The 26,809-nt window shown below is 47.4% G+C and overlaps 1 protein-coding gene and 1 long non-coding RNA gene across 19 annotated transcripts in view; one reads left to right on the top strand and one right to left on the bottom strand.

The window, feature by feature from the left end:
- The window catches only part of LOC117311563 (uncharacterized), a 72,652-nt gene extending 52,453 nt beyond the window's left edge, over window positions 1-20,199 (top strand). For 12 of the 16 annotated variants that reach the window (XR_004525749.2, XR_004525752.2, XR_004525743.2 and 9 more), the window contains 2 exons: window positions 2,523-2,711; window positions 3,890-4,195. This is a non-coding gene — a long non-coding RNA (uncharacterized lncRNA). Of the gene's footprint in view, window positions 1-146; window positions 2,712-3,889; window positions 4,196-9,327; window positions 9,733-18,233 lie in introns of those variants that run through there. The other 4 variants (XR_012330633.1, XR_012330632.1, XR_004525751.2 and 1 more) reach the window with 4 other exon arrangements.
- On the bottom strand, window positions 1,324-25,419 carry OTULINL (OTU deubiquitinase with linear linkage specificity like). Of its 3 annotated transcripts, XR_004525742.2 has the most exons (9): window positions 25,215-25,415; window positions 10,043-10,202; window positions 9,925-9,956; window positions 9,727-9,818; window positions 8,787-8,936; window positions 5,928-6,056; window positions 4,734-5,003; window positions 3,616-3,916; window positions 1,324-1,858 (listed from the first exon to the last, which is right to left on the bottom strand). XR_004525742.2 is itself a non-coding variant. In XM_033852763.2 (8 exons), exons 1-8 carry the CDS (start codon window positions 25,276-25,278, stop codon window positions 3,743-3,745), a joined length of 948 nt encoding a protein of 315 aa, XP_033708654.1. In that variant the 5' UTR covers window positions 25,279-25,419; the 3' UTR covers window positions 1,324-3,742. The 3 variants fall into 3 exon arrangements, 2 of the variants coding, with proteins under 2 accessions (XP_033708654.1, XP_033708653.1); XM_033852763.2 differs by having other exon boundaries at window positions 1,324-3,916; window positions 4,734-4,880; window positions 25,215-25,419; XM_033852762.2 differs by having other exon boundaries at window positions 1,324-3,916.
- Window positions 25,420-26,809: the final 1,390 nt, after the last annotated feature.

The following is a 26,809-nucleotide window of genomic DNA, read 5'->3' as shown; positions in this document are numbered from 1 at the left end:
TATTTTAAAAATTTACACAGTAACGATTTACATAGTCTTAATCAGTGTGAAACACATTCTTATAAAGAGAATCACACAGCTTTAGAAACTTGCTATTTAAGAGAACTAATTCTGAATTAGTCATTCCTTTATTCCTATTTGTATAGGTTTTCACATATCAAGTCAGTTATCAGTTAAAATACAGGGCTTCCCTGGTGGCGCAGGAGGATCCCACATGCCGCAGAGCGGCTGGGCCCGTGAGCCATGGCCGCTGAGCCTGCGCATCCGGAGCCTGTGCTCCGCAATGGGAGAGGCCGCAACAGTGAGAGGCCCGCGTACCGCAAAAAAAAAGAAAAAAAAATACCTTCTTTGATGTGGATTCTCAACATTTTCAGAGTACTCATAAATTAGGTTTTTTTTTCCTCCCCAAGGCCTGCTTGGACAGAATTAAAATGGTCTTAGATCTCATTAAAATATGAGAAAATCATCTGATATATAACAAAAACAAATATTTCCATCCAAAATCCATTTGTAGAAAGTCCCTGGAAAATTAACAGGAATGCCCCTGATCTGGGCTGCTCTTCTCTCCTTGAGGCTGGGCTGAACCTATGCTAGCTCTGTCTTGGGCTCTCCTGTACACCAGAGAAGGCCCTGGGGCTTTCCCCTGGCTCCCCCGTGGGTGGAAATGACTTTGGTTCAGGGCTGTGAAGGCCCACATCCAAGAAATTCAAGTCACTAAGGTGGCCCTGAACTAATACAGTTTCTTGGGGACCTTTCAAATGATAGTGTTCCTAGGATGAAACCAGAAGCCATCTGTAGTTATTTCTTTACTCTGGAGACAAAGCAAAACACAATTTGCATGACTCATTTGGTCACCTAAACCTCCCTCACATTGGACTTTACACTGAGGGTCTTTTAAGGCTAGAGGAAATAGATTAGAAGGGCACGATAGAAAGATAAAGTGAAAAGGAAAAGAAATCCAGGTACCAGGCAGGGGAATTAAACTTGCTTATCAAAAAAGTCAGTCTTGAAGATAAAAGTTCTAAGGATGGATGGTGATAATAGTTGCACAATGTGAATGTACTTAATGCCATTGAACTAAACATTTAAAAATGGTTAAAATGGTAAATTTTATATTATGTATATTTTACCACAATAAAAAAGTCAGTCTTGTACTAATATTCATACAACCCCTCAGTGTGGACACACATGGCCAAAATTTAAGAGAGAAACTTATTCTAAAATCAAAAAAGGACAAGGGCATACGTTTTCATTTTTGCTAAAATTCCTCTCATCATTTGAACCCTATAAGGCTAGAGAGACATTAAATGTTGGCATCACACAGGAAATTCACTTCCAATTTATTGTTGGCATTTAAAAGTGGTGCTAATTTATATGCAGTTCCTTTTAATTAGTTTGTTACATTCAATTATACAACTGAATTAAAAACATAAAAAACACCCAGTACCTCTTCCCTTAAAATCTTCTGTTTTGATGCTTTCCCAAAACACAGCAACTACTGAGAAGTCGTCTTTATTTTTTACTTTCATTGTATCGAAATGTTTTCCACAATCTGGTCTTGCCCCTCTTTTTAAAGAATTCTTTTCCCACCCTGCCCCATCCCCCCAACACAGTTAAGGATAAACATCATGGGTTGATATGTCACAGAGTTATAGGCTGCCCATCCCTGTGAAAAAGTTCTTCCTTTCAGTCCTGGATCGATGTGGAAATCATTGCACTGGAAAAGGAGATGCCAAGGCCAGTGGGAACACACATGTGCCAGGTACATACCTGGACAGGCTCAGGTGGAGCCAGGAGTCCGGAGCAGCAATTCTACGTGTATCAGTCTCAGCAGAACTGCTGCAGGCTGTCATCATATCTGCTTGTGAACACAGAAGGGAGAGTTCATTTTTTCTTGGTCACAGTAACACATCAAGGGGATAACGTGCAACAGTGTCAATTCAATGACAGGGGTGATGCACAACCACAGATGCCTCCAAGCAGGAAAGGGCTGTAGAGATCTAGTGAGAACAACTGCTTCGCCTGCCTGCCAAGGTAATGCACAGCCCCTGGATCTGAGCTCGTTGCTCTCCAACTCTTCACCCAGAAAACAAAATGACAGCAGGCACAGCACTGGCTTCTGTAGTACATACAGGTGATCGTCCCCATTACAGAAGAATCTGAATGTTATTTTCATACACCACAGCATTTAACATACCTCTTTTTTATTTACAGTAAAATATAGAAATGTGAGAAAACGTTAGCGTCAAACATGTTAAACGTTCTTAGAAGGGATATGTAACTTTGAAGTAGTAGATCATTAGCCAAGATTTTAAAGGTTATTTTGTATTCAATATTTGTTGAAATTCAAAACAGACGAGCAAAGTACCTCCAAAATAAAGATTACCAAAATAAACTGAAAAAGTATTTCCAAAATAAAGATGATCAAAAGCTAGTTAGCCTGAGTATATTAGTTGTCTACTGCTGCTCTAACACATTACCAGAAACTTAGCGACTTAAACAGCATATCTATCGTCTTACAGGTCTGTAGGCTAGAGGTCTGACATGGGCTCCACTGGGCTAAAATCAAAGTGTCGGCAGGGACGCGTTCCTCTCTGGAGGCTCTAGGGGAGAATCTGTTCCCTCGCCTTTTCCAGCTTCCAGAGGCCGCCCACGTTCTTTGGCTTGTGGCTCCTTCCCGAACCTGCAGTAACTTTCTTCCTGTATATGCTGTAAGTAACCAACGCCATCCATGTTGCATCTGTCTCTGATTGTACCTCACATTTCCCTCTGACTGACCCTCTCCCAAGTCCCTCTTCCACTTTAAGGACACTTGTGATTATGTTGGGCCCACCTGCAGAACCCAGACTCCTCTCCCTATTTCAAGGTCAGTGGATTAGTCCTTTAAGTCCACCTGCAACCTTATTCTCCTTTGCCATTTAACCCAACATATTTACAGGTTCTGGGGATTGGGATGGATTCTCCCTACACACATTAGGTACACATGTAAATACACATTAAATATACCGTTTAATATTTTTGTGACAGTACAATAATTGTCATTCAGTTGCCTTAATCTACAGAATTTATCTTTTTGATCTATATAAAACATTAAACTGGCCAGATGCAATAGTAAAAAAAAAAAGATAAAACAAATTGTACAGCATTACAAAGTAGTGGCTATGTGTAAGTATGTGTTTAGATATGTATATATAAAATTATACATGTTTATGTGTGAGTGTAAATACACACACACACACACAATTTTAAAGTTAATCGAATGGTTCTGGAAAATCAATATACCATAGAGATCCCTGGGACGGTAATGCTTGTAAAATAAGGCCATGTTTATGAAGATCCCCAATCAGTCAAAGACAAGATTCTTAACAAAGAACATCAAGATTATAGACAAAGCAATTCGTTCCCTTTAGTCCTTTTCCCCTACTTGTTTTTTTCTCGCTTTCTTCCTGTTCTTGTTCTTCCCAAACTAAATGTCCTTGTGCTCTGTTGTGTGTGAAATGACCAGAGCCTTTACAAACAAGGTCAAACCACCAACCCACAAATGCATTAGTGCAAGGGCTCTGGAGGAAATCACTGGAAACAAAGGGAAGGCACGTGGGTCTCCGTCCAGTGTACCTGTAATCCTGGAGAGGGAGGTCCCGATTCCTCCAATGGCAGCAATACTAGCTTTGCTTTTCTAGAAACATGACTTGCAAGTGTGACCACTGTCACCGGTGAGAGCTGGTGCCCGGTCCAGGCAGACTTAAAAGACAGGAATGTGATAGTGGCAGTCATTCTCGGTCAGCAGGGAGACCTCCGGCCACTCCCTGAGCGACTCCTCTGGGTAGCAGACTTCAAAGTCTCTGGAGTTAAACCTGAACAGTCTGAACACTTTTATCTTCACTTCCAGGGAGTATCCAAGTACAAACATATCAATCTGGGGACGAGATGAAAGAGAGGTCACAGATACACATCTCCAAATTCCCACCTCTCACCAGCGGAGGGCGAGTATTCTTCTGCAGCTCATGAGATGATGATGTATTTGCTGACCCACACATGAACCAGGGAGGGGGCACAGAGCTGGGGAACGAACATCCGCTGCGTGGACGGCAGGGGACAAGCAGAGAAACGTCTCTGGGGAGTAGCGTGAAGAAATCACAGGGAAAGCTGCCTGGGAAAAAAAAACTAATAAAAGGAATGCTTACAGTAAAAGTTACACTGTTTTTCCAACAGTTTTTTTTTTTTATCGTCTTAAATCAATTTTTATTAAAATGTCAGATGATTTTGAGCACCTCCTAGGAAAGGAAAGCAAAGCAAAGCAAAATGAAAGCCCTTTTCTATGGGGAAATGAAAGCACTGTCTGGACTTCTTTTAAAATGTCAATAACTTCTACTTGTCTGCACTAAGTAGCCAAATGCTCTCCCAGATGTTGCCTCAGTTTGCAGCTGGACTTCCTCCTGGGTAACCTCTGTTGTGGGAAAGCCTGTTACTGCCTGAGAGGCAGCGGGAAGGTCAGGAACGCTCCCAGGACTGCCATTCGCCAGCCACAGGGCTGCAAAGACGCAGCCGCCAGCATCGGGCAGGAAGGTTTATCACTCTTCTTTTCCTCACTTGAGGGCAATCATACCCACCCGCCACCTCTTTGCAGCTGGATTTATCATGGCTGAAAGCAAACTACAGACAAACACCTATGTGCTCAAGTGTTGCCAGCATCGTCCTTCATCATACACACACGATTCTTCTGCCCCATTTACCTGCTCTAGTCCACACGTGTCACCTACAGAATTCAGGTGATTCATCATGAAGCTTAAAGGGTCGGAAGAGGTTTCCCGGGTAAACAGGAGTCGAAAAAGACTGGGAATGGCCTTTGCGGTCTTCATTTGTTCATAAGCCTCAGTGACCTGATAGAGCATGATGAACTTCAGAGCTTCGTAAAGTTTATATTCCAGGATAGCATCAGAAAAAAGGATGTTGCACATACTTCCTCTCTTGTGATAATCTTTAATGCCACTAAATTCAGTCCACTAAAAACACAGATGTAAAGTGAAACTTAAACGGGAAAGGTGAACACATACACCATTGCATAACTGTTCAAGTACTTATAAAACAAACCAGAGATTAATAGAGGGGAGTCGAACTTTAACTTTTCATTTTATGTCATCTGACACTGATTTTTTTAACCCTAAGTACTTATTACTTTTACATTAACAAAATATTTCATTTAAACTAGTTTTTCAAAAAAGCACCACCTACTAGGTAAAATACTAAACAGGTCAGTTTCCTAAAGCTGCCTCTAAGGGTGTTGGGTTACACAAAGGACTTTCCAGTGACGAACAGTACTAATTAGTATTCTTTCTTTACCACTCACTGTGTGCCAGGGCAGAGTATAAAGCGATCTACGTGCATTCTCTCATTGAATCCTCACAATAACTAACTGTACAGGGTTGAGACTATTCACATTTTAGTTTTACAGATCAGAAAACCGTGGCACAGAACTGGTATTTCCCAAGGAGGATTCATTTCAACGATCTAAAATCTGTGTTTATTCAGGGCAGGAAAAACAATCTTAGTCAAATTATAACATCTGTCCTGTCCCCAAGTTACTAATAGGCACATTTCAGAAGGGCATTTCCCAGTGCCTTGTCTGGACCTTGCACCACATCTTTCTGGGGAAACAACAGAGGTACGTGATTGTTAAGGTTTCCCGGCCAGTCCACAAAAGCCCTCTTAGCCCGTGATAGGTGTAATCATCGCGTAGAACAGCATCGCTCCCGTTCATTACTGGGAAGGACACAGAACAGCAGGGAAGGAAGTGGTCAGCTGCTGGAAGACCATTCCTGCCCCACTTCCTACTAGCGGGGCGTAGAGCGACATGCCTGGCATGAGAGAAAAGGGGCTGTGTGTGGGGTGCATGCTTTCATTCCTAGTTTTCCCCCCTAAAGACTCACCTGTGCTTTCAATAATTCCACACATTTACGTAATTTTCCAAACACATTCGAACCTGTATACTTCTCAGGACCAAAACTGTATTGCTGGATCCAATTACAACCTTGTGAAAAGAGCAGTTTTTCAGGAAGCTTAAAAAGGAAGTAGATGCCAACAGTGATCAGTATCTCAACATGTCTGACACACAATTTGGAATATGTCACAGGAGATAATCTTATCCCATTCAGAATCTTCATTTTAAAAGACTATAACAACAGTTAAGTAAAAACATATAGTCGTGTGTGTGTGTGTGTGTGTGTGTGTGTGTGTGTGTGTGTGTGAGAGAGAGAGAGAGAGAGAGAGAGAGAGAGAGAGAGAGAGAGACATGGGCCTCTCACTGTCGTGGCCTCTCCCGTTGCAGAGCACAGGCTCCGAACGCGCAGGCTCAGCGTCCATGTCTCACGGGCCCAGCCGTTCCGCGGCATGTGGGATCCTCCCGGACCGGGGCACAAACCCACGTCCCCTGCATCAGCAGGCGGACTCTCAACCACTGCGCCACCAGGGAAGCCCTATAGTCTTGTTTTAGATTTGTGGATTAAGTGATTTGGATCATCTTCTTAATTCACAGTTTCACAACTAATGAAAACCTGAATGAAGATTACGTCTACAGAAACAATCTTTTTGGATAAAACATTTCCCGAACTTCCTAGGTATACCCTTTTAGAAATTATTTTTAACCAAGCACCGTTAGAGTAACATAGTATATCAGGGGAATGTAGATTGTACAAGGATGCACTTTGGGGTTCAAACCTAGCTCTGTCACTCGCCTGCTGAGAGATTACTCACCCAACACTGTTTATGTAACCTTTTAGCCTCATCCTCCACTGTAATGGAGACAATGACAATTGTCAAAAATCAATGACAGTACTATCCATTTTGCAGGACTCTTGTTGGGACTAAATAAGATTATAGAATACATAAGAATCTGATCCATTGTGGGTATCTGATCCATTTTCCCACCCAGCCGAGCCTGTGGAGCCCAGGGCCTCAGCTGAGTTCTCTGTCCTCGGCAACTAGCAGCAGGGCTGGCACACAGCACACACTTAACCGCTAGACACAATTAAACTACCACTAAAAACAGCTCTAAACAAAAGATGGTAAGGAAATAGACCATGTGTAGTTATATATATGCAAATACTTTATATTTCTTTGCTCCTCCATCCTTAAATTACATCTGTGGTTAGGCATACTACATTCAAATAAAAATTAAGGTTATTCATAAGACTGTGCTGCTTTAACTGTTAAGAAAATGAAAAAAACAAGGTACTGACTGGGAGAAAATATTTGCAAATGACATAGCTGATGAAGCACTCATATTCAGAATATATAAAGAATTCTCAAAACTCAATATTAAAAAAACCCAAACAACCCAATAAAGAATGGGCGGGGCTTCCCTGGTGGCGCAGTGGTTGAGAGCCCGCCTGCCGATGCAGGGGACACGGGTTCGTGCCCTGGTCCGGGAAGATCCCACATGCTGCGGAGCGGCTGGGCCCGTGAGCCATGGCCACTGAGCCTGCGCGTCCGGAGCCTGTGCTCCGCAACGGGAGAGGCCACGGCAGTGAGAGGCCCGCGTACCGCAAAAAAAAAAAAAAAAAAAAAAAAGAATGGGCAAAAGATCTGAACAGAGACTTCTCCAAGGAGGTAATGTGGATGGCAAATAAGCACATGCAAAGATGCTCAATATCATTACCCATTAGGGGAATGCAAACAAAAGGCAGTGACACAAATGCACCCCTATTAGAATGGCTAAAAAACAAAACAATAAACCTGAGAATGTGGAGCAACTGGAACTCCGTTATTGGTGGCAAAATGGCAGAGCCAGTTTGGAAAAGAGTTGGCAGGTTCTTATCAAGTTAAACCTATCATGTGACCCAGCTATCTCACTCCTAGGTATTTACCCAAAAGGAATGAAAACTTACGTTCATACAAAATCCTGTATGGGAATATTTATAACAGCCTTATTCATAATTGTCAACAACTGGACGCAATCTGGGGACCTCCCTGGTGGCACAGTGGTTAAGACTCCACGCTCCCAAGGCAGGGGGCCCGGGTTTGATCCCTGGTCAGAGAACTAGATCCCACATGCGTGCCGCAACTAAGAGTTGTCCCACATGCCACAACTAAGGAGCCTGCGAGCTGCAACTAAGGAGCCCGCCTGCCACAACTAAGACCCAGGGCAACCAAATAAATAAATAAATAAACTGGAAGCAATCCAGATGTCCTTCAACCCATGAATAGATGAACAAAATATGTGACATTCATATCATGGAACACCATTCAACAATAAAAGGAGTGAACTACAAATCCATGGAACAACGTGGATGAACTGCAAATGCATTATGCTAAGTGAAAGAGGCAGATTCAAAAGACTACACACCAAATAATTCCATTTACGTGACATGCTGGAAAAGGCAAAACTAAAGGGACAGAAGACATATCAGTGGTCGCCTGGGGTTGGGGGTGAGAGAAGGATTGACAAAAAGGGATACAAGGGATTCTCTGGGATGGAGGTTACATACTGTGCTTGTCAACACTCAAATAACCATAGGGTAGAAAAGTGAATTTTAGCAGACCACCTAACTTATAAAGGACAGATGCCCTGCTCCAGAAAAGATGCCGGCATTAAAAACAAACAAAATTGAGTGCGACTATCCTTCTGAGATGGTTTGTTTGCAAACTGACACGAGAGACAGAGGACTGGGCTAAAGGGCCTTCAGTCTCCTGACGCCCTGTGTACAAAGCCACCCACAGAAGACCCCGAGCATCTGTGTTGCAGTCCCCATCAGTGTGACCTTTCCCGAATTTCCGGTGTGAGAACGTACCTTCGCAATGTCTTTTTCTTTCATCCAGGATGGGAAAGGGAGGCCCTGGCTGAAGATTTGGAAGAGCACCGACCTTAGTGCGTCGTAGTTGTCTCTCCTTACTTGTCGAACACATTTAATATGCTGCCGCCAAAACAGCTCCTCATAAGCCTATGAGCACGAGAGGAGAGGCTGTCTTTAATTCCACTGGATGAGAGAATAAAGAAAGCAAATCCACTGCACCTTCAGCAGGTGTTACCCCCAAATAAAGTGGACAACAGAAACAAAACAATTATAAATTATGAATGCGAACACGTGTCATTTTCAAGTGACTTGTGTGTGTATGGAGTCCATGTCATGCTATTTTAGTTGGTAACTTCCTGGAAGCCCAGAGCCAGGAAATGTCATTCTGGGGAGATGATGTCTGCAACTTGAACACAGTGAAAAATACTATATATACTTTTAAGCCCATGCTAAAGTGTCATTTAAATGTACTTTTCTTTTTCTTTCTCTTTCTCTCTCTCACTCTTTTTTTTTTTTTTTTTTTTTTTTTTGGGTTTAGCTAGTGACAAGGTTGGACAGCATTGCTGGGAATATTTACCAAGACTGGTCTGATGGAAAGTTCTAAAAATCCTCAAAATGTTTTATGTCAAGGTGCCTGAATCCCTTCAAGGACAGGAGTCTCCACTGCATGTGCAGATGTGTTCATAGGCTTGGTCAGCAGGGAGCTGAAAAGGGTACAACGCTCAAGTGTCCTGAAATTACGGGCCTAATTTACCCAAGTCCTCAAAGGCACTAGCTCTAGGTGAAAGGCCTGAAGGCAATGTCTAGCAGCTGTTGGCTTTTAATTAAAGCCACAGTTGTTCTTGGTGCCACATTTGGTAAAGCAGAATGGAATGCGTGTTTCCCGATTTTTACACACAAATTCTCCACCCACCACGAGCTGTATAAACAGACACACCTTCCTCATCAGCTTGGCATGGGGTGTCTCTCCTTTCCATTCTCTTGCACAATAACTGAGTAAATCAACTTCTGCCTCCACACTGAGGTTCCCTGGACCAAATCAAAGATACAAGGTGGTGAATTTTCCCTTTCCTTTCCCTTCTTGAACCCTCTCTGCACTTTAAAAATAAGGAAGCATATGCATGAAAATATTTACTTTTGAATCTCCTCTGCAGATATCCAATCCACCTAAAAGATAAGGGAACGATAATATCAAAATTCTATTTTAAACAGCAAGGGCATTTTTGAAAATTAAAGATGACATAGCCACATACCTTTTCAGCCGGTGCCCTAAATATAAATGTAGCCTTCTGAAGTGGCAGAGGGTGCCCACCAGAAGTGAAACTGCCAGTGCCACTGACCCCTTTCCTACTCTCCACGCGGTATCTAAGGCTTGGCTGGTGACGAGTGTCCAGGAGTGCACTTGGTCATTTCCTACAAAAATTTAATAATAATAACACTGTATAGCATGGGGAACTATATTTAATATACTCGATAAACCATAATGGAAAAGAATATAAAAAGGAATGTATATATGTGTCTGAGTCACTTTGCTGTATAGCAGAAATTAACATTGTAAATCAACTATACTTCAATAAGAAGTAAAATAAATATACATCACAATTACACAAGCCTGCTTTGTTTAAGGGGGAAAAAAAGATACACTGGATAATTTTACCTGTAAAGAGTCTATCATTGATTTAAATAAACGTTTTTTAAAGCATTTGAAAATTCAATCTAAAGATTAAAGAAACACCTAGTTCTCCTATAATCAGTGTCATATATAAAGATATCTTTGTTCCACAGAATTCAAGAGGAATAGGGAACATAAACAGCATGGGTTTCGGAATCCCTCAGACCTGAATTTAAAACCCATTTCTCCTACTTACTCAGCTGTCTGACTGTGGGACACCTCATTTCTCTTCCCCTGAATTTTCTTGACTGTAAAATGGGAGTAAAAATACTGACCTCGCTGGAGAAAGATGGAATGAAATCATTTAAGAACTAGCACAGTGCGCCTTGCACTGTGTAGAATATCTGTTAAATCCAAGAATGATCAAGGGAGTCTGCTCAGCACCGAGCCCACAGGAGTCAATCACACCAGGGGGGTCTCCTGCCGTGTGGCCACCACCCACTTTTGCCCACGGCGATACTCTTAGGTCATTATGGGGCATAACACATGCCATCATCTGAACGCACAGAACGAGACTCAGACAGCAGGCACAGAGACATGGTTTCCAGAAAGTGGGCCACTCAGAATAGTCGTGGATGGAGCTAGGTGTGCAGCTTACAGGGTACACTACGATTCCTGATGTGACAGGAGAGAAAATTCACAGGCCAGGAGAGCCCAAACTACGTACTTGCAATATTTTACTATGTGCAACAGATTCCTAATTATATTATGTTTGAACATGTAAAATGCTGAAGTACAAATGAGGAAGAGAACTTTTGAATGGTGGCCAAACCTCCTGGGGTTCATTGTGAAACAGTTCCCTCCCTGGCACATTGGTTTAGTAAAATTCCAATGATTAACTGTAGTAAAAGCCTCCTGGATTCGGAATCTACAAGTTTAGCATTTTTGCTCGTATGGATATTTGATATGCATATCTCAGTAAAGTTGCTGTACATTCTCAATAAATATATATACTCTCAATAAAGAAAGAATTTACCAGCAAATAAAGAAATAAAGTTACCAGCAAATAAAAATATGCATGTTTATAATTATTTAAAAGTACATTTTTTTATTATTCAATTAAACTATTTATTTGTAGATCGTTGTACATTCATACGCAGCTCTAAGAAATAAGCTTACAACAGACAGAGAGACATCATGTACCCTTTACTGGAAAAGTACATTTTCAAAAGCAGGTACTTACCTGTTTAGAACAATTGATTGGCTGTTAATTATGTATTTACTTCTACCTAGATACTTAGTACAAAGTTTTTAATGAATTGTTTAAAAACGTAAGCTATAATGCCTTTGCATCTATAATTCAGACTTTTATTAAAGCCTACATTATTCTCCTTAAAGAATGTATAGTATTTTAGTATAAAGAGAGAGCATCATATGTATACACAATCACTGCCTTGTTGACGAGCATGTGGATTGTTTCCCAGCTTTTCACTTTTACAAACATTTTCCTCCAACAGTCCTCGTGGACTCACGGTATCTTTTAGGATAATTTCTAGAAGAGGAAACTCTGGGTCAAAGGGTGTGCACATCTCCAGATGTTACAGATGTTGCCAAAGTGCCCCCTCAAACAGCTGACACTCCCGCCACATGTACGAGCCTCCATTTCCCTAAACCCCAGGACTGGTTATGATTTCTCACTGCAGTAACACGTTCATAGTTCTTCCTCCGTGAAGAGCCTTTTGGAGCATCTGCCTGCTTCCCACCGGGTCGTCCTGGGTTTTGTGTGGACTTGGAGGGCTTGCAGTCACTGGGCTGGGGGCTGGCTGCTGCCCCCTCCATGGGGCACTGCTCTCATCTGCCACACACAGACTCCAATCGACGTGCTGCATTCTTAAAAGATACTGCCCGGCCCCTCAGGGCATTTGATTTGAGACCCCTGAAATGGGGGCTTCTCCTGAGCCTGAGGCCTCTCGACAGCTGCCAGGGCCTCCATGGGGACCCACCGCAGATTATGGTCTCCTCACACCTATACACACGTGCATGCGCACGCACGCACACACACACACGCACACACGCACACACGCACTTCCCTAGCCTACCGCCCTAATCCTTGAAATTAAACCCACCTCCAACCCAAGAAAGGGCGATACGATCAACTTCTCAGAAAAAAACATGTGAGGGCTGAACACCCCCTTCCCACGCAAACCAAGAACACGAGCCTAAACTCCTTGCATCCACTCTACCCAGTGCAGCCACGGGTACTAGCCAAGAAGGGCCAGGGAGCGGATCAGGGGGGCTGGTGTGGGTACCAGGGAGCGGCCTGGAGGTGGGACTCAGGAGGTCACAGGGGAGTGGGCTGCAGCTCAGAGAGAACCCCGAGGTGTTCACATAACTTCATATGGAAATATTATCAGGAGTGGGGCTTTGACAGTTTAAAAGAGCTACAGTTTGAGCTTTTGCTATGTGCCAGGCCCTGCAGCAAGCGTTTTACAGGAATTGTCTCATTTGCTCCTAGAAACGCAGTGGCATAAGGAGGCCCTGGTCCTGCAGCACACGGGGTGGGTGACTCCATGCCCCCAAGTGCCTGTTCCTTAACCCCGGAAGGGAGGGCAGCAGGACAGCCCAGCGCCGGGGACGCAGGGTGGCTCAGGGGCTCCTCTCGCTGCCGTTACCCTGGTAACACGGAGGCCCCCTTGGAGCTGCGGGATGCCCCAAGGAGATGTTGGCAAAAGTGCCGAGCTCATGGCCGGGCACACGGCAAGTACCCAAAACATGTTCATTATTATTTTATCACCTGAGGACACTGTGAGGGAGAGAAAGATGAAATAAGCCGCAGAGCTAGAATTCAAGCACACGGGGCACTGCGATGCAGAAGCTGGACGCCGTCCCACTTGCCTACCCTGCCTCTGAATGATGGAGCTGAGTGAATCCCATGCCAGCTCTGCTACAGCAAGTGGAATCCAGGCTCTTTAAAAAGAGAGTTTAAAAAATTTCTCCTGCATGTGTCAATAACTGGATTACAACTCAAAACAACAGACAAGGAGGAGAACACCATAAATGAGGCACCCAGCAAAATACTATCATGATCACAGCTTTGATGATCTCCTGAGTCAAATCTCATTTCCCCCAAAGCAGCCGAGACGGGATAAGATCTTCCATGTCAGAATCTTCCCGGGGTCCCCCTCGGCCAACCGGCCAGGGAGAAGTCAGCACCCGCCCGCCCAACTTCCCCTCCCCTGCCCGGTGCCCTGCCTAATAGCGAGCTGGCCTTGGGGGGCGGCCCCTGGACTAACAGGAAAAGAGAGAAGTTCCACCACCATGGAGTCAGTCTTTCAACATAATAAACAGAGGAGCGAGAAGGGCAAGAAACAAGGGGAGTAGGGGACGAGGGGTGGCTTTGGCAACGAAGAGGCAGAAAACAAGCGTTGCCAGGAATTATGGATTTGATCCTTTTTAACGCTCATCAAGAGATAAAAATGAAATTTCTTTTTAACCCTTTCGGGCTGGACCGCTTGGGTGGTGGCTGAAATGAGGTGATACATGAGGCACCAGGCATTCCTGTGACAGCGGAAAGTGGACGAACTAGGTCTTACACATCCCCCCAGTCATCAGCATTACCACCTGCGGAGACCTCAACCCACACAATCCGAGGCAACCCTTAGGCAGTTGCGATGTCCTTTGGGTAATGACACCAGAACCTCCTGAAGCCAGTAGTGTGGCCATCTGACGCTAAACTCCGATCTGTGATCACTCAGACTACATGTGGCAGATGAGACCATTGACTAGAACTGAAAAAATAAGAAGCCACTGTTCTTTTGTGGTAAAATTCTACTCAGCCTTTTTTTTTTCTGTTCTCTAAACTGTACCAAAACTGAAATAATTCAAACACTCAAACAGGAAACCAAAAAGAAAAAAACAAACCTGAAAACAAAACTTAAAAGACCCAGAGGAGCCAGGAAACCGAGTGATCACCCTGACAGCACTTGGCCCCAGCCTCAGGCGCGCTCTCAGGGAGAGCCCTGGGGCCTGGCTGGGGCCCGGCCCCTGCCCCACAGGCCACCCCTGGGGCTGCGGCAGCACAGGGAGCTCGCTCCGCCCTCGGCTCCTCTGCCCCCCCCTCCCCCGGGGTCCCCCCCCTCCCCCAGGGTCCGGCCCACTGACATCTCCTGAGGCAGAGGAGGAGAACAAGGGCTCCGGGGCGGGCTTCGCGGCGGAGACTAGGCCTGAGCTAAACAGTGGAAAAGGCGACCTAATTTCGACATTGGAGACAGCAGGGGCAGCGAGACACACAACATGGGAAAATCACCTTGTTGAAAACTTTAAGGTGAAAAATACTAAATTTAACATAATAAATACAACAGATATTTCTATCAGCTTCAATGCCATGTTCTGGCTGATTAGCAGGAGATGGTAGGAAGAGTGGCCAAGAGAGATGGATGGGTTAGGAAGCAAACAGGGCCCGGGACGGCCGTGCCCCTTCTCTGTGGCAGGAGTGGTGAAGGGATGGGGGTGCCCCAGAGAGGAGTACATACAGGCCACGTGGTACAGTGGGCTGGGAGCGGCCCGGGAAGCCCCCCTCCCTCCTGCCCCTCGCCCTTTGGTTATTATGCTACTTCTTCCTACCCTGGGCTGGGCCCCAGGCTGGCAGGCAGTGAACTGAAAAGACACATGCTCTGGCCCCAGGGAGCTCTTGGTCTGGTGGCACGAGCCTCTGCTGTCAGGAAAGGCTACTGGTCAGCCTGCCCGGGCCCACAGGTTAGCATGTCCTGCTGTCGGGGTCCGGCTAACGCGAGGCCCTCATGCTGGATGCCCAGGTGGGTCATCTCTCTCAGAGGGGAGCTCTGAGAACCTCAGAGGCTCGAGAAGAAAGCAAAATACGGTACGTTCGTCCAAACATATAAGCTAAGCAATATGCAAACAGAGTGATAAACATACAGAACAAATCCCGTCAGGACATCAAGGCTTCTGAATAACTGAGAGCAAATGGGAGACTCCTAGAGAGAAGTCAGCGCAGTGGAGTGAAAGGCTGCGTTTAAATGGTCTTGGCTCGTGCAAAACCATAGGTTAGTTGGGTTTTTTTTTTTTTTATCAGCTATGTGGGAAAGAGAGCAAATAACCTCTTAATAAACCTTTGAAATGGTGAGGTCAAAAGACTTTCTACACATTGGAATTTCAGGTACTAATCCTGCTCAGTTAAGAAACAATGGTCTCCCGCTTAGTAGAGTTCTATCACCAACAACTACAAGATCAGTATCGCTGAGGAAGAGAACCCCCAACGTGAAAGTTTTTATCTCGAAAGTCATGACCAGCGAGACACACACGGGTAGCCCTGTCGTGCAACCAACTTAACAAGGCTATGCGCGCAATCTCACGTCCCGCGGGACTGGGCACGCTTCACCCAAGGCTCCTGCCGACCAAGAGTCACCAAACACAGCAGGAAATGCTGCTTGCCAAACACTGAGGGGACTGTGTGCGTGTTTTTAGTAACATCATAGCTCAGAGTATTTTCATGTACTGGGCACAGCGTTCGGTGTGTTAAGTCCCACCTGTCACTTTAATTTTCTAACCATGTGGCAGAGGTTTAAAACCCACCCAACTACAAAAGCAGTAGGTGGGATAGGCTCCGGGGACCCCAGAACTCCAGGTCACTGTACCCAGCCAGGCAGACTCCCTGTCCCTGGTCCGGTGGAGACAGCGGGCTGGCAGAACAAGGCCGGGACCCAGTCTTTATTCTGCCATTTTCTAGCTGCAGGACCTCAGATGAATCACTTTGTCTCAACAAAGAGGCAAGCGGTTGGTGTGACCAGATCTGTCACCACAACTTGAATCGTTGCTGCTTGGCGTCACGAGGAACGTGTCTGATTCTTCCTCCACACGATCTTTGACAGAAACACGGGATGCTTGGGCCGAAGGGGCTGGAATCCCACTGGTTCTCCAAGGCCTGAGACACCAGGCCCTCAAGCAGAATGAATCTCTCCCCCGGTTCCCCCCTACACACACACACACACACACACACACACACACGCTGTCCACACTGCAGGTGGGTTCCAGTTCAGTGGATTCATGACTGTGTCCCCTTTTGGAAAGCACTGGCTGGAAAGCACTTTTGAGGTGAAAGCTGAAGCTTAATTCACTGTGGACCTGGCCACCTGATGAGCTGTCACACGCACACTTCATCTTTGAAGCCCAGAGAAAGCAAGCAGAAGCCTGAACTTGAACCCACATGTTCTGACTCAAGGTCAGAGCCCTTTGAATTAACTACACAACTGCCCTTCCTGAGTAATTCTCTTCCAAGAATTCAAAATAATTAATAAGCATGAACTCGGAAGGCAGCTGTCATTCCCACTGTGCCTTTTTCTCTTCTAGATCAGACACTCCCCCTTCTCTCCACCAGGCCTCACTTGACATGATTTGGTGGCGAGGGGCAGGGGGGTAGTCTCTTCACCATCCCGGTCACTCTTCTCGGGACCCACCCCACACTCAGAGTGAGACCGCAGGTCAGAACACACTGTCCTGGGTGTGACCAAGCGGGAGAGAATTCAGCCACGTAACCACTTCTTCATGCTCCGTCGGGAGTCAGCAAGTTTTCTGTGTGGGGTCAGAGAGTATTTTCGGCACTGCCAGCCGTCTGGTCTCCGTCCCATCCACTCAGATCGTCCCCGACAGAGGGGAAGCAGCCATCAGACAGTACACAGCGGGTACTGTGGTGTTCCAAGAAAACTTTTTTACAGATGCTGAAACTTGAATTTCATATAAGTTTCACATGTCAGGAAATGGTATTCTTCTTTTGATCTTTTTTCCAACCATTAAAAAATGTAAAAACCATTCATAGGTCACAGGCCATACAAAAACTGAGTGGGACAGATGTGGCCCATGGGCCGTGGTTGGCCTGCGATTGTATTAGCATTCAGCCTGCCGTCAACCTAAAGCCGTTTAGACCTGTCGCTGGAGCGCATCTCCCCATCCGCTGAAGGGGGAGACAGAAGAGGTGCTATCATCCCACTGTCCTCAAACCTCCAGGGGGAAGAACTGTCCTGGAGATCTGGTGCTGGCCTCCACCCCTCTACCCTCTCCTCTTCCTCTTTCTTGAGGGAGGAAGACCTACCTGATGGCAGGTGTAAGACCCTGTGCTCAGCTTAGCCCCCTCCTCTCCACTAGGATCTGCCTGCCTGCCGAGAGGTGCCCTTGGGGCTGCTGTCTCTCTGGGAGGGAGGCCTGACCTTTGAGGGGAGAGTACAGCTCAGGCACTGCCTGCAAGCCCATCTGGCCATATGACTAAGACATAGGGATTTTATCACCGAGCCGGCATTTTAAAAATCCCTGACTTCCATGTCCACCTTTTAGTTAGTTCAGAACCTGAGAAGGGAAGCAAGGGGTTATCCAGATCGCGTGTGCAAGCTCTGTGCTTTTTCGACCCAGGAGCTGACACACAGCCCTGCTAAATTTCACGTTACTGGACTTGGTTCACTGCTCTGACCTGTCATGGCTTCCGTGGTGCTCTGTTCCTGTCTCAACTCTTAGGCCTTTAAAAATTAAGCTTGTCTTCCACATCCCAAAATAGATCATTTATGAACATGTGACCAAGAGAGAAATAAGGTACACCCTGAGACAAGCCACTTTCGCTGCAGTGATTTTTCCATTAATCAGAATCATTTGGCCTCTGTCGCTAGTGGTTACTCATCCTTCTAATTGGCTTCCCTTCTCCAATGCCATTTTCCGCTCTGAAGCCAATGGTGTGTGTGTTTTGTTGGTTTGTTTTTTGTATCTTTTTTTACATTCAATGGACGTGTCATCTCCTATTCAAAAATCTTTTTGGCTTTTCTTACTTATAGGAAGGACCCACATCCTGGCAGCCAGTGGAGTCATCTGGAAAGGCCTCTAAACAAGTAAGAGAGTAATGGGGCAACGCCTATTGCACCATCCTAGCCACAGGCCTCGGAGAGCTGGTTTTCCTGTAACCAGGGACCGGCCTCACCACGTAACCCCAGCCACTGGTGGAACCAACTGAGAAGTCGGGCTGGGCCCATCACTGATGGGAGCCCAGGGCGGAGGCTCCCTGTCCTCCTCCCCTAGTCTCTAGCCCTCGCGGACCCACCTACCTTTACGTGGTCCTTCAGATCTGCTCCCCTGAAAAGAAACCAGAGGCTTCCAAACAAACTCGCCAAACATTATAGAGCATTGTACTCAAAGTCTATTGACAGCGACATCCTTACCAGCTGGGCACTCAGAAAGACAATCCTCGGGCCCCGTGGAAGCAGAATCTGTGTTCTACAAGATCCCCAGCGATTCAAGCGGAACCAGAGCCTGGGAGGCACCGCCACCGAGAGGGAACCGTCCTTGCCCTGGCTCTACCTGTGGAGAATCTATCTATTGGCTGGGCGCCGGGCTTTTCTTTAGCTCCCAGGTGATTCCAGTGTATCACTGGCGATGAGACACACTGCTCCAGAGTCAGGGCTTCCTCCGCCCTCGGCTGTTTCTGTTAGCTCAAATATACTATCACGTGCCAATTGATTTCCAAAATTACCCTTAGGGGAATCATGCCAGATAGTCTCACTGGTCATGTAATCCAGCTACAAGTAAGTGCTGCCTGTGTTTTGTGTCTCTTTCCCTTTGGCCAGGGTGGGGCTACTTTTACTAGTCAGTTGCTATTTTTCCAAGGCTGGGATCTATGCCTACCTAAAAAAGAACTTTGCTGAAATTAATAATCAAGGAACCCAACTACTAATGTGACCTCCGGGGAGGTTGACCAACTCCTCCTGGCTTGCCTGGGACTCCCCCAGTTTTAGTGCTGAAAAGCTCCTCGTCCGAGGACATCCTTCGTCTCAGGCAAACCAAGACGGGTGCTCACCCCGCCTCCAGGGTCCCCCTTGGTCTGACCCTGACTCTTCCCTATTCTCTCACCTCTTCCTCTGGCTCCAGGATGACTGGCGGCCCTCAGTTCCTCCATCAGGGCTCACTCTTGCCTCCCGGCCTGCCTTTGCCCATGCTCTTCCCTCATCTGGAATACTCTTCACTTTACTCATTCTCCAGCTCTCAGCTCAAATGTCACTTCCTGGGGCCAAGCTTCTCTGACCCAATCCCAAACCCCAGGCTTGGTCAAATCCCTGCTAACTCTCTCACAGCACACGGTGTCCTTTTCCTTCTCAGCACTCGTCACAGTTTATACAACTGTGTTTGTGTTTGATTAGTGTCTGTCTCCCTGTGTAGGTAAATGTCTTAAGGACTGGGGCTGTGTCTGTTTTCTCTCTGCTTTCCTGGTCCCTAGAAACATGGTAGATAGTTAATAAATATTTGTTGAATAAATGAAATGAATCGATGTAGTCAGAATCCAGTCCACATGTCTCCACGACAGAGACTGCCGGCCAACCCCAGTATCTGTTCTCTCTTCTTCCACAGGAATAGAATCCTGACTTTGGCTGGATACCTAGCTACTCAGAATAAAGGCTACATTCCACCGTCCCTACATGCTGGGTAGAGCCATGTAAGTGAATTCTGGCCAAGAAGTGTTATGGGCAGTTTTCAAAAGGTTCTGTTGAGAGGAGTGTGTACTCCTTGCCCTCCCTCCTCCCTACTAGCTGGAATGTAGGTGTGATAACTGACATTCAGCAGCCATCTTGGATCAGGAAGTAGCTGTGGGCGTGAAACCCATGCAGGGTGGAAACAAAGTGGAAGGAGCCTGGGCCTCTGACACTACGGAGCCCATTCCAGCCCTGGGGAGCCATGTCTGAGCTTTGCCATAAAAGAAATAAACTTAATTCACTTATTTGGGGCTGTTCTGTTATTCCACCATACCTAATCCTGCCTAACAGCCTCTCTCTTGCTGGTCCCTTCTGACTTCTAACATGCATGTCAGAAATGGTGTGGGAATTCCCTGGCGGTCCAGTGGTTAGGACTCCACACTCCCACCGCAGGGGGTGCGGATTCAATCCCTGGTTGGGGAACTAAGTCCCACAAGCCGTGTGGCATGGCAAAAAAACAAAAAAGCAAAGCAAAAAGAAAAAAGAGAAATGGTGAGCCACCACTCTTGTTTTCCCTTCCCTTAAATACACTCATGTAAATATAACGCAGGAAGTGAGGCTGTGAAGCGGTCACCTCGTGGGATGGCTTCAGGGCAGTGGAATGAGCGGGCCCCAGGGAGTCAGGAACTCAACTCCAGGTCTGGTCCTAGACAGTCGAGCAACCTGGACCTCAGCTTCCTCCCCTATAAACAAACACAAGGAGGCCAGGCCACTCAGCGCCATTCTCCTCCAAATGCCTCTTTATGTTAACATGTTTCAGAGTTATGTTAGTGGAATGGTCACGCTGTGGTACAGGCACAGGATTTTAAGCAGCTGTGAAACAACCGAGGTTCAACTAAACTCAAAACATCACTCAAAACTTGCACTACAGGAAAGACGCCTGAGCGTGTACAGAAGATACATGAGACCTTGACAAATGCCAGCAAATACTTCACCCCTGAGACATGCGTGCTTAGGTCTGCATGTCTATTACACCAGCTGACCTGAAAGCAGAATTTTGATAAAGAGCCTTTTCCGCAAGGGCTTGCGTGGAACCCCAGTTTCTAAATGACAGCAAGAAATAAAAGAGGAAGATTGAGGAGCCTGGGGGAGTGGGGAGGGAAAGGAGAATTGTACCTTCACATGTTAGAGGCTCCACACTTCGAATGAATCAATGAGGTATATGTGGGAGAAGATGCTGGAATATCCAAGCATGAGGACCAGTGCAGTACAAGGTAGGTCTATAAGCAGTGGCTGTACCAGTCCTCTGTCATGACAACCAGCTGAGTATCCCAAACTGAGTTTAACAAATGTTTAAGAAACAAAAGAGAGGGATACACCGTGGATAAAACTGATCTAATAAACTCTCAGTTTGAGAGATTTTTCTTTTTATTTCAGATTTCAGAGGAAGGAATCGATGCACCCAAGGCTTGCACTGCTTCAGGTGCAAAACTGAGGGACCCAACATTTATATTAATAATTCGATTGGCTACGTTTGCATTTCAAGGTGCGAGGCCAGCCTTAGCTACGAACTGAGCTCCCAGTTCATTTGTTAAATACCAGGTAAAATGACACAGAGCTGATTGAGTCTGCCACTCAGCCCTTCACAACTGGATGGCGACTGACTGTCCTCACCCAAGCCGGCCTGGCTGGCCATCTCTTCCACTTCTCCCGTCCTCTCAGCCATTCTGCTTCTTCCACAGCATTTCGACCTATCCTGGCAGGCGATTTGGAAGACACAGAGCACTGTTTTCCTGTCACTTTAGAGATCTCACACCAAAGTTGAGGCCTTCTTGTCGCAGATCAACAAATATACCCACGATGTGCCTGGTGTCACTCTAAGACCCAGGGAAAGGTTCTCTCTTTGCAGGGAAGAAGCTCAGTCCACTTCTCTTCAACTTGGGAGACAAGACGCTCTGGGGAACCTTCTCTGCCCCAGCTTAGGGGAGAGACACACAAGGTTCAAAGCCCGCGCCCCTACCCACCTCCACTCCTGAGCCACTTGGGAACGAGCCTGTGCCCACGAGGTCCTCCAAGCCTGGGGGGAACAGGAGCTCAGGTCCACTGTATGGGCACATGAGAAGGAAGGACGCTTCCCCCCCCCCCCACTGAAAAAGACAGCTGTATGTGATTTACATTTAACAAGATTTACAGAAAGGGGTAGGCGTGGTCCTGCGCTCCTGGCCGCCCCAGATCTGGGCAGTGCCTCCAGGACAGCCTGACAGGCCGAGACCGGGACCCCCAGGTCTTCTGGGTCCCTTCCGGCCGCCTGGGCCTCAGCGTCTGACGGCCAGCTTGACCTCTGAGGTGGGCCCACGGCACAGAGCCCACCCGGAGTGCAGGCGCCCCACAGGCCAGGCCAGGTCGGGAAGGCATCTTGTGGCTCTGGGGGCCGCAGGCACTCAGACCCCACCCAAGAGGCCAAACCCAGGTATCTGGGCAGCTGCCGGTGCTCAGGGAAGTGGGCTGGGATTCTGCTTCTAAGTTGGGAGAGGACTCTTGAGAAGCTAACTTCCAATTATCGATACATTATTACTCCCTCTGCCAGAAGACTAACCGTAACTAATATTCAATAAAAATCAATAACACTGGTAAGCAGAGACAGAGCTAATAAGGTGTTTTAAATTACTATGTATCTAACATCCAACAGTTCCACGTAAACTCAAAGTCAGAGTCACCTGGTTAAATCGACACTGGAAGACTCACTATTAAATTCTTAATTCAGAGGTTTATTGAGCATAGCATCTTACGTGCTACGGTTTCTGGGATTGTTGTTTATTGCCTGGGAATCCCAGCAACAGGACTAACAGACAAGCGTCCTTAGTCTCCTAGAAATGAACATAAACATTTTATCTTCCTCTTATTTTAAACATGATGGCACGTCTATTCCGGCTCAGTTAAATGAAAAAGTAGAAGAACAGAGTATGACTAGAACAAAAGATCACTGGAAAAATGAGTGTATAAACAAAAACTTCTCCCTGTTGACTTACTGTAAAGTGACATTTAAGTGTTCTTCCATTCAATTAATTACAAATCAATAAATGTGTATATAACCTCCGTCTTGAGAACAGATTGTCCTAAGTAACTGAACGTGGACCAGAGGATTCAAGTGGGCAGGAGAGAAAGGTCAGATACACTAGTCTATTAACTCCTTTAAATGGTACATAGAGACTTCAGAGCCACATATAAAGAAACACACGTGTAGGAAGTTTTAGCTCGATAACGATGACTTTTTCTCCCGGGCACACACCTGTGAGTTCCCTTGAGCAACAACAATGGTATTACGTTGATAAGCCAACTTTACTTTAGAACAGCTTAACTGCGATGAGGTACCCTTGGAACCTAGAGTGCTCCCAGGTATAAGCCTGACTGTTTTAGGAGACAGAAGCGGGCGATGGTTAAGAACGTGCTGCGGGAGAAGCCAGGCCGCCAGGGCTTGAATCCCGGCACCACTTACTAGCTGGAAACTCTGAGGAAATTCCGTGACCATTCCGAGCATCACAGGACAGTGGTTGTAGAGATTACATAAGACTATGTATGGGCGGTGTCTCCGCGTCCAGCACCGAGAAGAGAACTCCAATACCCACTGCTACTGTGGCAGGGACAACGCTGGGGGCTGCAGACACATAGGACAGCACCCACCTGCTCCGGGGAGCCAGGTGAAAGGTCACTTTCAAATTCAGTCGTTGTGCCAATCAAGAATTTCTACTTAGCTAAAACACATGGTGCCAAAACTTACATTTTATTTGCTATTTAATCCATCTCACAGGAACGTAAGAGTAGAAGTATAAAAGTGACAAACAGGCTGGCAAAAAATAGCAACTGTGGACCACTTGGTTGTAAACATTCTCTTGTAGGCTCTGTTGCGGGCATGTGTTTTCAATTGCAGTGTCGGTTTTCCTTTTCCTAAGCCCTCAAACTACTTTTTAAGGAAGGAAAATGTTTCCCTTTAGGCTGGAGCTGAGGAAAGAATTCTCTCTGCGCTCACAGTGCCTGCGCACCTTGAACCTGGTGCCGTGGAAGGGAAAATTCCTGACAATTACATTAAGCCAAAAGTAGATACCCTTCCGCGCCCCCCAGTCAGCTTTTCCCAGCTGTGCCCCACCTCCGCTTCCAGCTTTGCTCCGCCGAAACAACACAGGGAGAAGGGAAGAAAATCACATATGAAAAAGTTCGGATGGATACACCCCCAGGATTCTATAAGAATCCAAGGTGCAGAAAGGTTGAAAATGAGTTCATTTTCCAAACTTTTGAGGGTGGGAGATACGTCAACCACAGAATTCTAGACTGGGAGGGGCTTTATGGATCAGCTAGCCCAGTGCCCTCATTTTATGGACCAGGACCCAGAAGCTTCGAGGCCCGCAGTCCTGGGCAAAAGGATGTCTAGAACTCATGTCTTGTCTCCTAGAACCGGGCTGTTTTCACCACACCCGACACTTTGCTGTGTGAATCAAAAGTTCCCGCTGGGACCAAGAATCCGGACTAAGAAGCAGTCCCAGGAACTTCCCAGTGACGCTGCGGCACCTGGAACAGGCGTGCTCCCCAAATTCACCAGTGGGCTCTCACCCCCCGGGTGGCCTCCAGGGAAATACACAATCGGGAATGTGCTCCAAACTGAGAAGCAGCTCATCTTCCTCAGACCTGGGGCTGAAAGCATGGGAAGGAAAGCACCCTTCACTCGTCCGGTGAGGGCCCCGCTACGCACGCAGAGGGCAGAGACACCGCGACACAGGTGGCGCGCGGCGACCCCGGCCACCTGTGCCATATACTGTGCTGCCGCTCCTGTCCCTGGTGACATTTTTGTTTCAAAAGCCAGAGTTTTCTCTGTTGCTCATCGAGTCTCGACTGCTGCGAAGGTGTCGGCCACATCCTCTGCCAGCAAAGCGCGAAACCCGTCAACTTCCCTCCGACAACAATCAAGGGCTCGGAGGGGACACCGAGAAGGGGACACCGGCGCTCGTGGGCGCCAGGGCCCGACCCCAGCCGCTGCCGGGGCACCTCACGCCGCCGCAACGCATCCTAGCCCGCAGGACCCGCTTTCTCTTTCCAGGAACCCGCCAGCTCTGCCTCGGAGGGTCGCTCGCTGCCTCGGCCCGAGGGCGCAGTTCCTCACTGAGGGGCGACCCCGCCCCCGACGGCCCCCCCAAACCCTGCAGCCCGTCCCCCTCTCCGCCCCGGGCAGGGCGCCCAGGACCTCCCACCCTTGGGATGGCGGGCCCCGAACCTTCCAACGCAGGGCTGCGCCGACGGCCGGCGGGGAGACCGCTTCCCGGGCGCCCGCGGCGCCCGCCCCGCCCCACCGGGCCCCGGGCCCACCTGCGGCGGAGTCGCGAGGTCGTTGCCGCTCCCGCTCCTGCGGGGGGCTCCTCCGCGCCGCCATGGCGGCCGCGTGCTGCTGATGGCCGCGGAGCCTCGACCGGTGGGTCTGTCAGACGCGGCGGCAGCCGGCCGGTGCCCCGTCTCTCTTCCCGGCGGCTGGCGTGCGATAGAAGCGCCGGCAGGGGACCGCAGCCTGAGCTGCCGCCCCGGGAGCCCGCTGGTCGACTGACACACCGGGCCACCAATGGGAGGCCGCGGCGGGGGCGGAGGCGGGGGCCAAGAGGGCGGGGCTTTTAGGGTGGGCGGGGTCTCTGCGCCTTCTGGGTCGCCAGCCCGGGCTGCGCAGAGCCGCTGGTGCTCCGCGGGGCGGGGGTGGGAAAGACACTGCTGGGATGCAAACGCCGCTTCTCGGGAAACATCCTGGGGCTTCCACCTGGACGGGTCCTACGACCTCCCTGGCACTTTATATCGAATGCCCACTGAGTGGGAAGGAAGGAAGACTGGTGGGTGAGATGGTGTGGGAGAGGGACTGGTCCCATTTTCCTTTCATGGCAAGGTTACAGCATTCCCTTCCCTGGCCCATACGTTAAACCGCTGGTCGGTCAAGGTTATGGGTGGGCGAGACTGGAATCCAGCTGTTGACCCAGGGCCTGTTCCACTAGACTCGGCAGATTTCCTGATCTTGATTTCCCTCCGGCTCAGCAGAACGGGGTTGTGCTCACTTAGAACTCAGTTTACATTAGGTTATTGACAAAGCTGATCATCTGTTAAAGTGGTTTATCAAAAGGAAAAAACAAGGCAGTAGCGAATAGTAAAATTAAACAGTCCAACAATAAAAAGGCACTCACAACAAGGTTCTTTCACCCCTGATTTCCTTGTCAGATGACCTTTTTTTTTTTCACAAGAAAAAGGAAGAAACTTAAAATCTTGGTGAACACTTCCTCCTTCTCCAATATACACAACTCCAGAGACAAACAGACTTGCATGTGACATGGTTTGGTACCTTTTGAAAAATTCCATAACTAAAGAAAGATGTGGGAAACACCCTGGAATTTTAGGTGACTCCAGTATACTTAGGGCAATGTCTGCAAGTAACCACTTCCCCCCTCTGAGTCTCAGTGCAAATGATTAGAGGATCCCACATGTCTTTGGCAACTTCTGGAAAATTCTGAATCAGAGCAACAGCAATTAATATAATGCTGGACATTTACTGAGAGCTGACATCAGGCCAGGCACTTTGGTAATCCTTTTATGTCTTACTTTACGTATTATTTCACCTAATCCTCACTGGCCCAGGAGGTAGGTACTATTGGTTGTCTTGTTGTTGTGCTGGGTCTTCACTGCAGCACGCGGGCTCTTCATTGCAGGCTTCTCTCTAGTTGCGGCCAGGTTTAGTTGCCTGGGGCATGCGGGATCTTAGTTCCCAGACCAGGGATCGAATCCACATCCCCTGCATTAAGGGCGGATTCTCAACCACTGGACTACCAGGGAAGTCCCAAGGTAGGTACTGTTATCTCCAGTTTACAGATGAGGAAACTGAGGCTCAGTAAATGCTGGTGCAGAGTTTGAACCTAGGTCTGATCTCTCAACCA

The sequence above is a fragment of the Tursiops truncatus genome, chromosome 3 (genome assembly GCF_011762595.2).
Source record: "Tursiops truncatus isolate mTurTru1 chromosome 3, mTurTru1.mat.Y, whole genome shotgun sequence".
In the NCBI taxonomy this organism is placed as follows: domain Eukaryota; kingdom Metazoa; phylum Chordata; class Mammalia; order Artiodactyla; family Delphinidae; genus Tursiops; species Tursiops truncatus.
The sequence above is the reverse complement of the archived record's forward strand: the minus strand, read 5'-3'. Positions and strand labels throughout refer to the sequence as shown.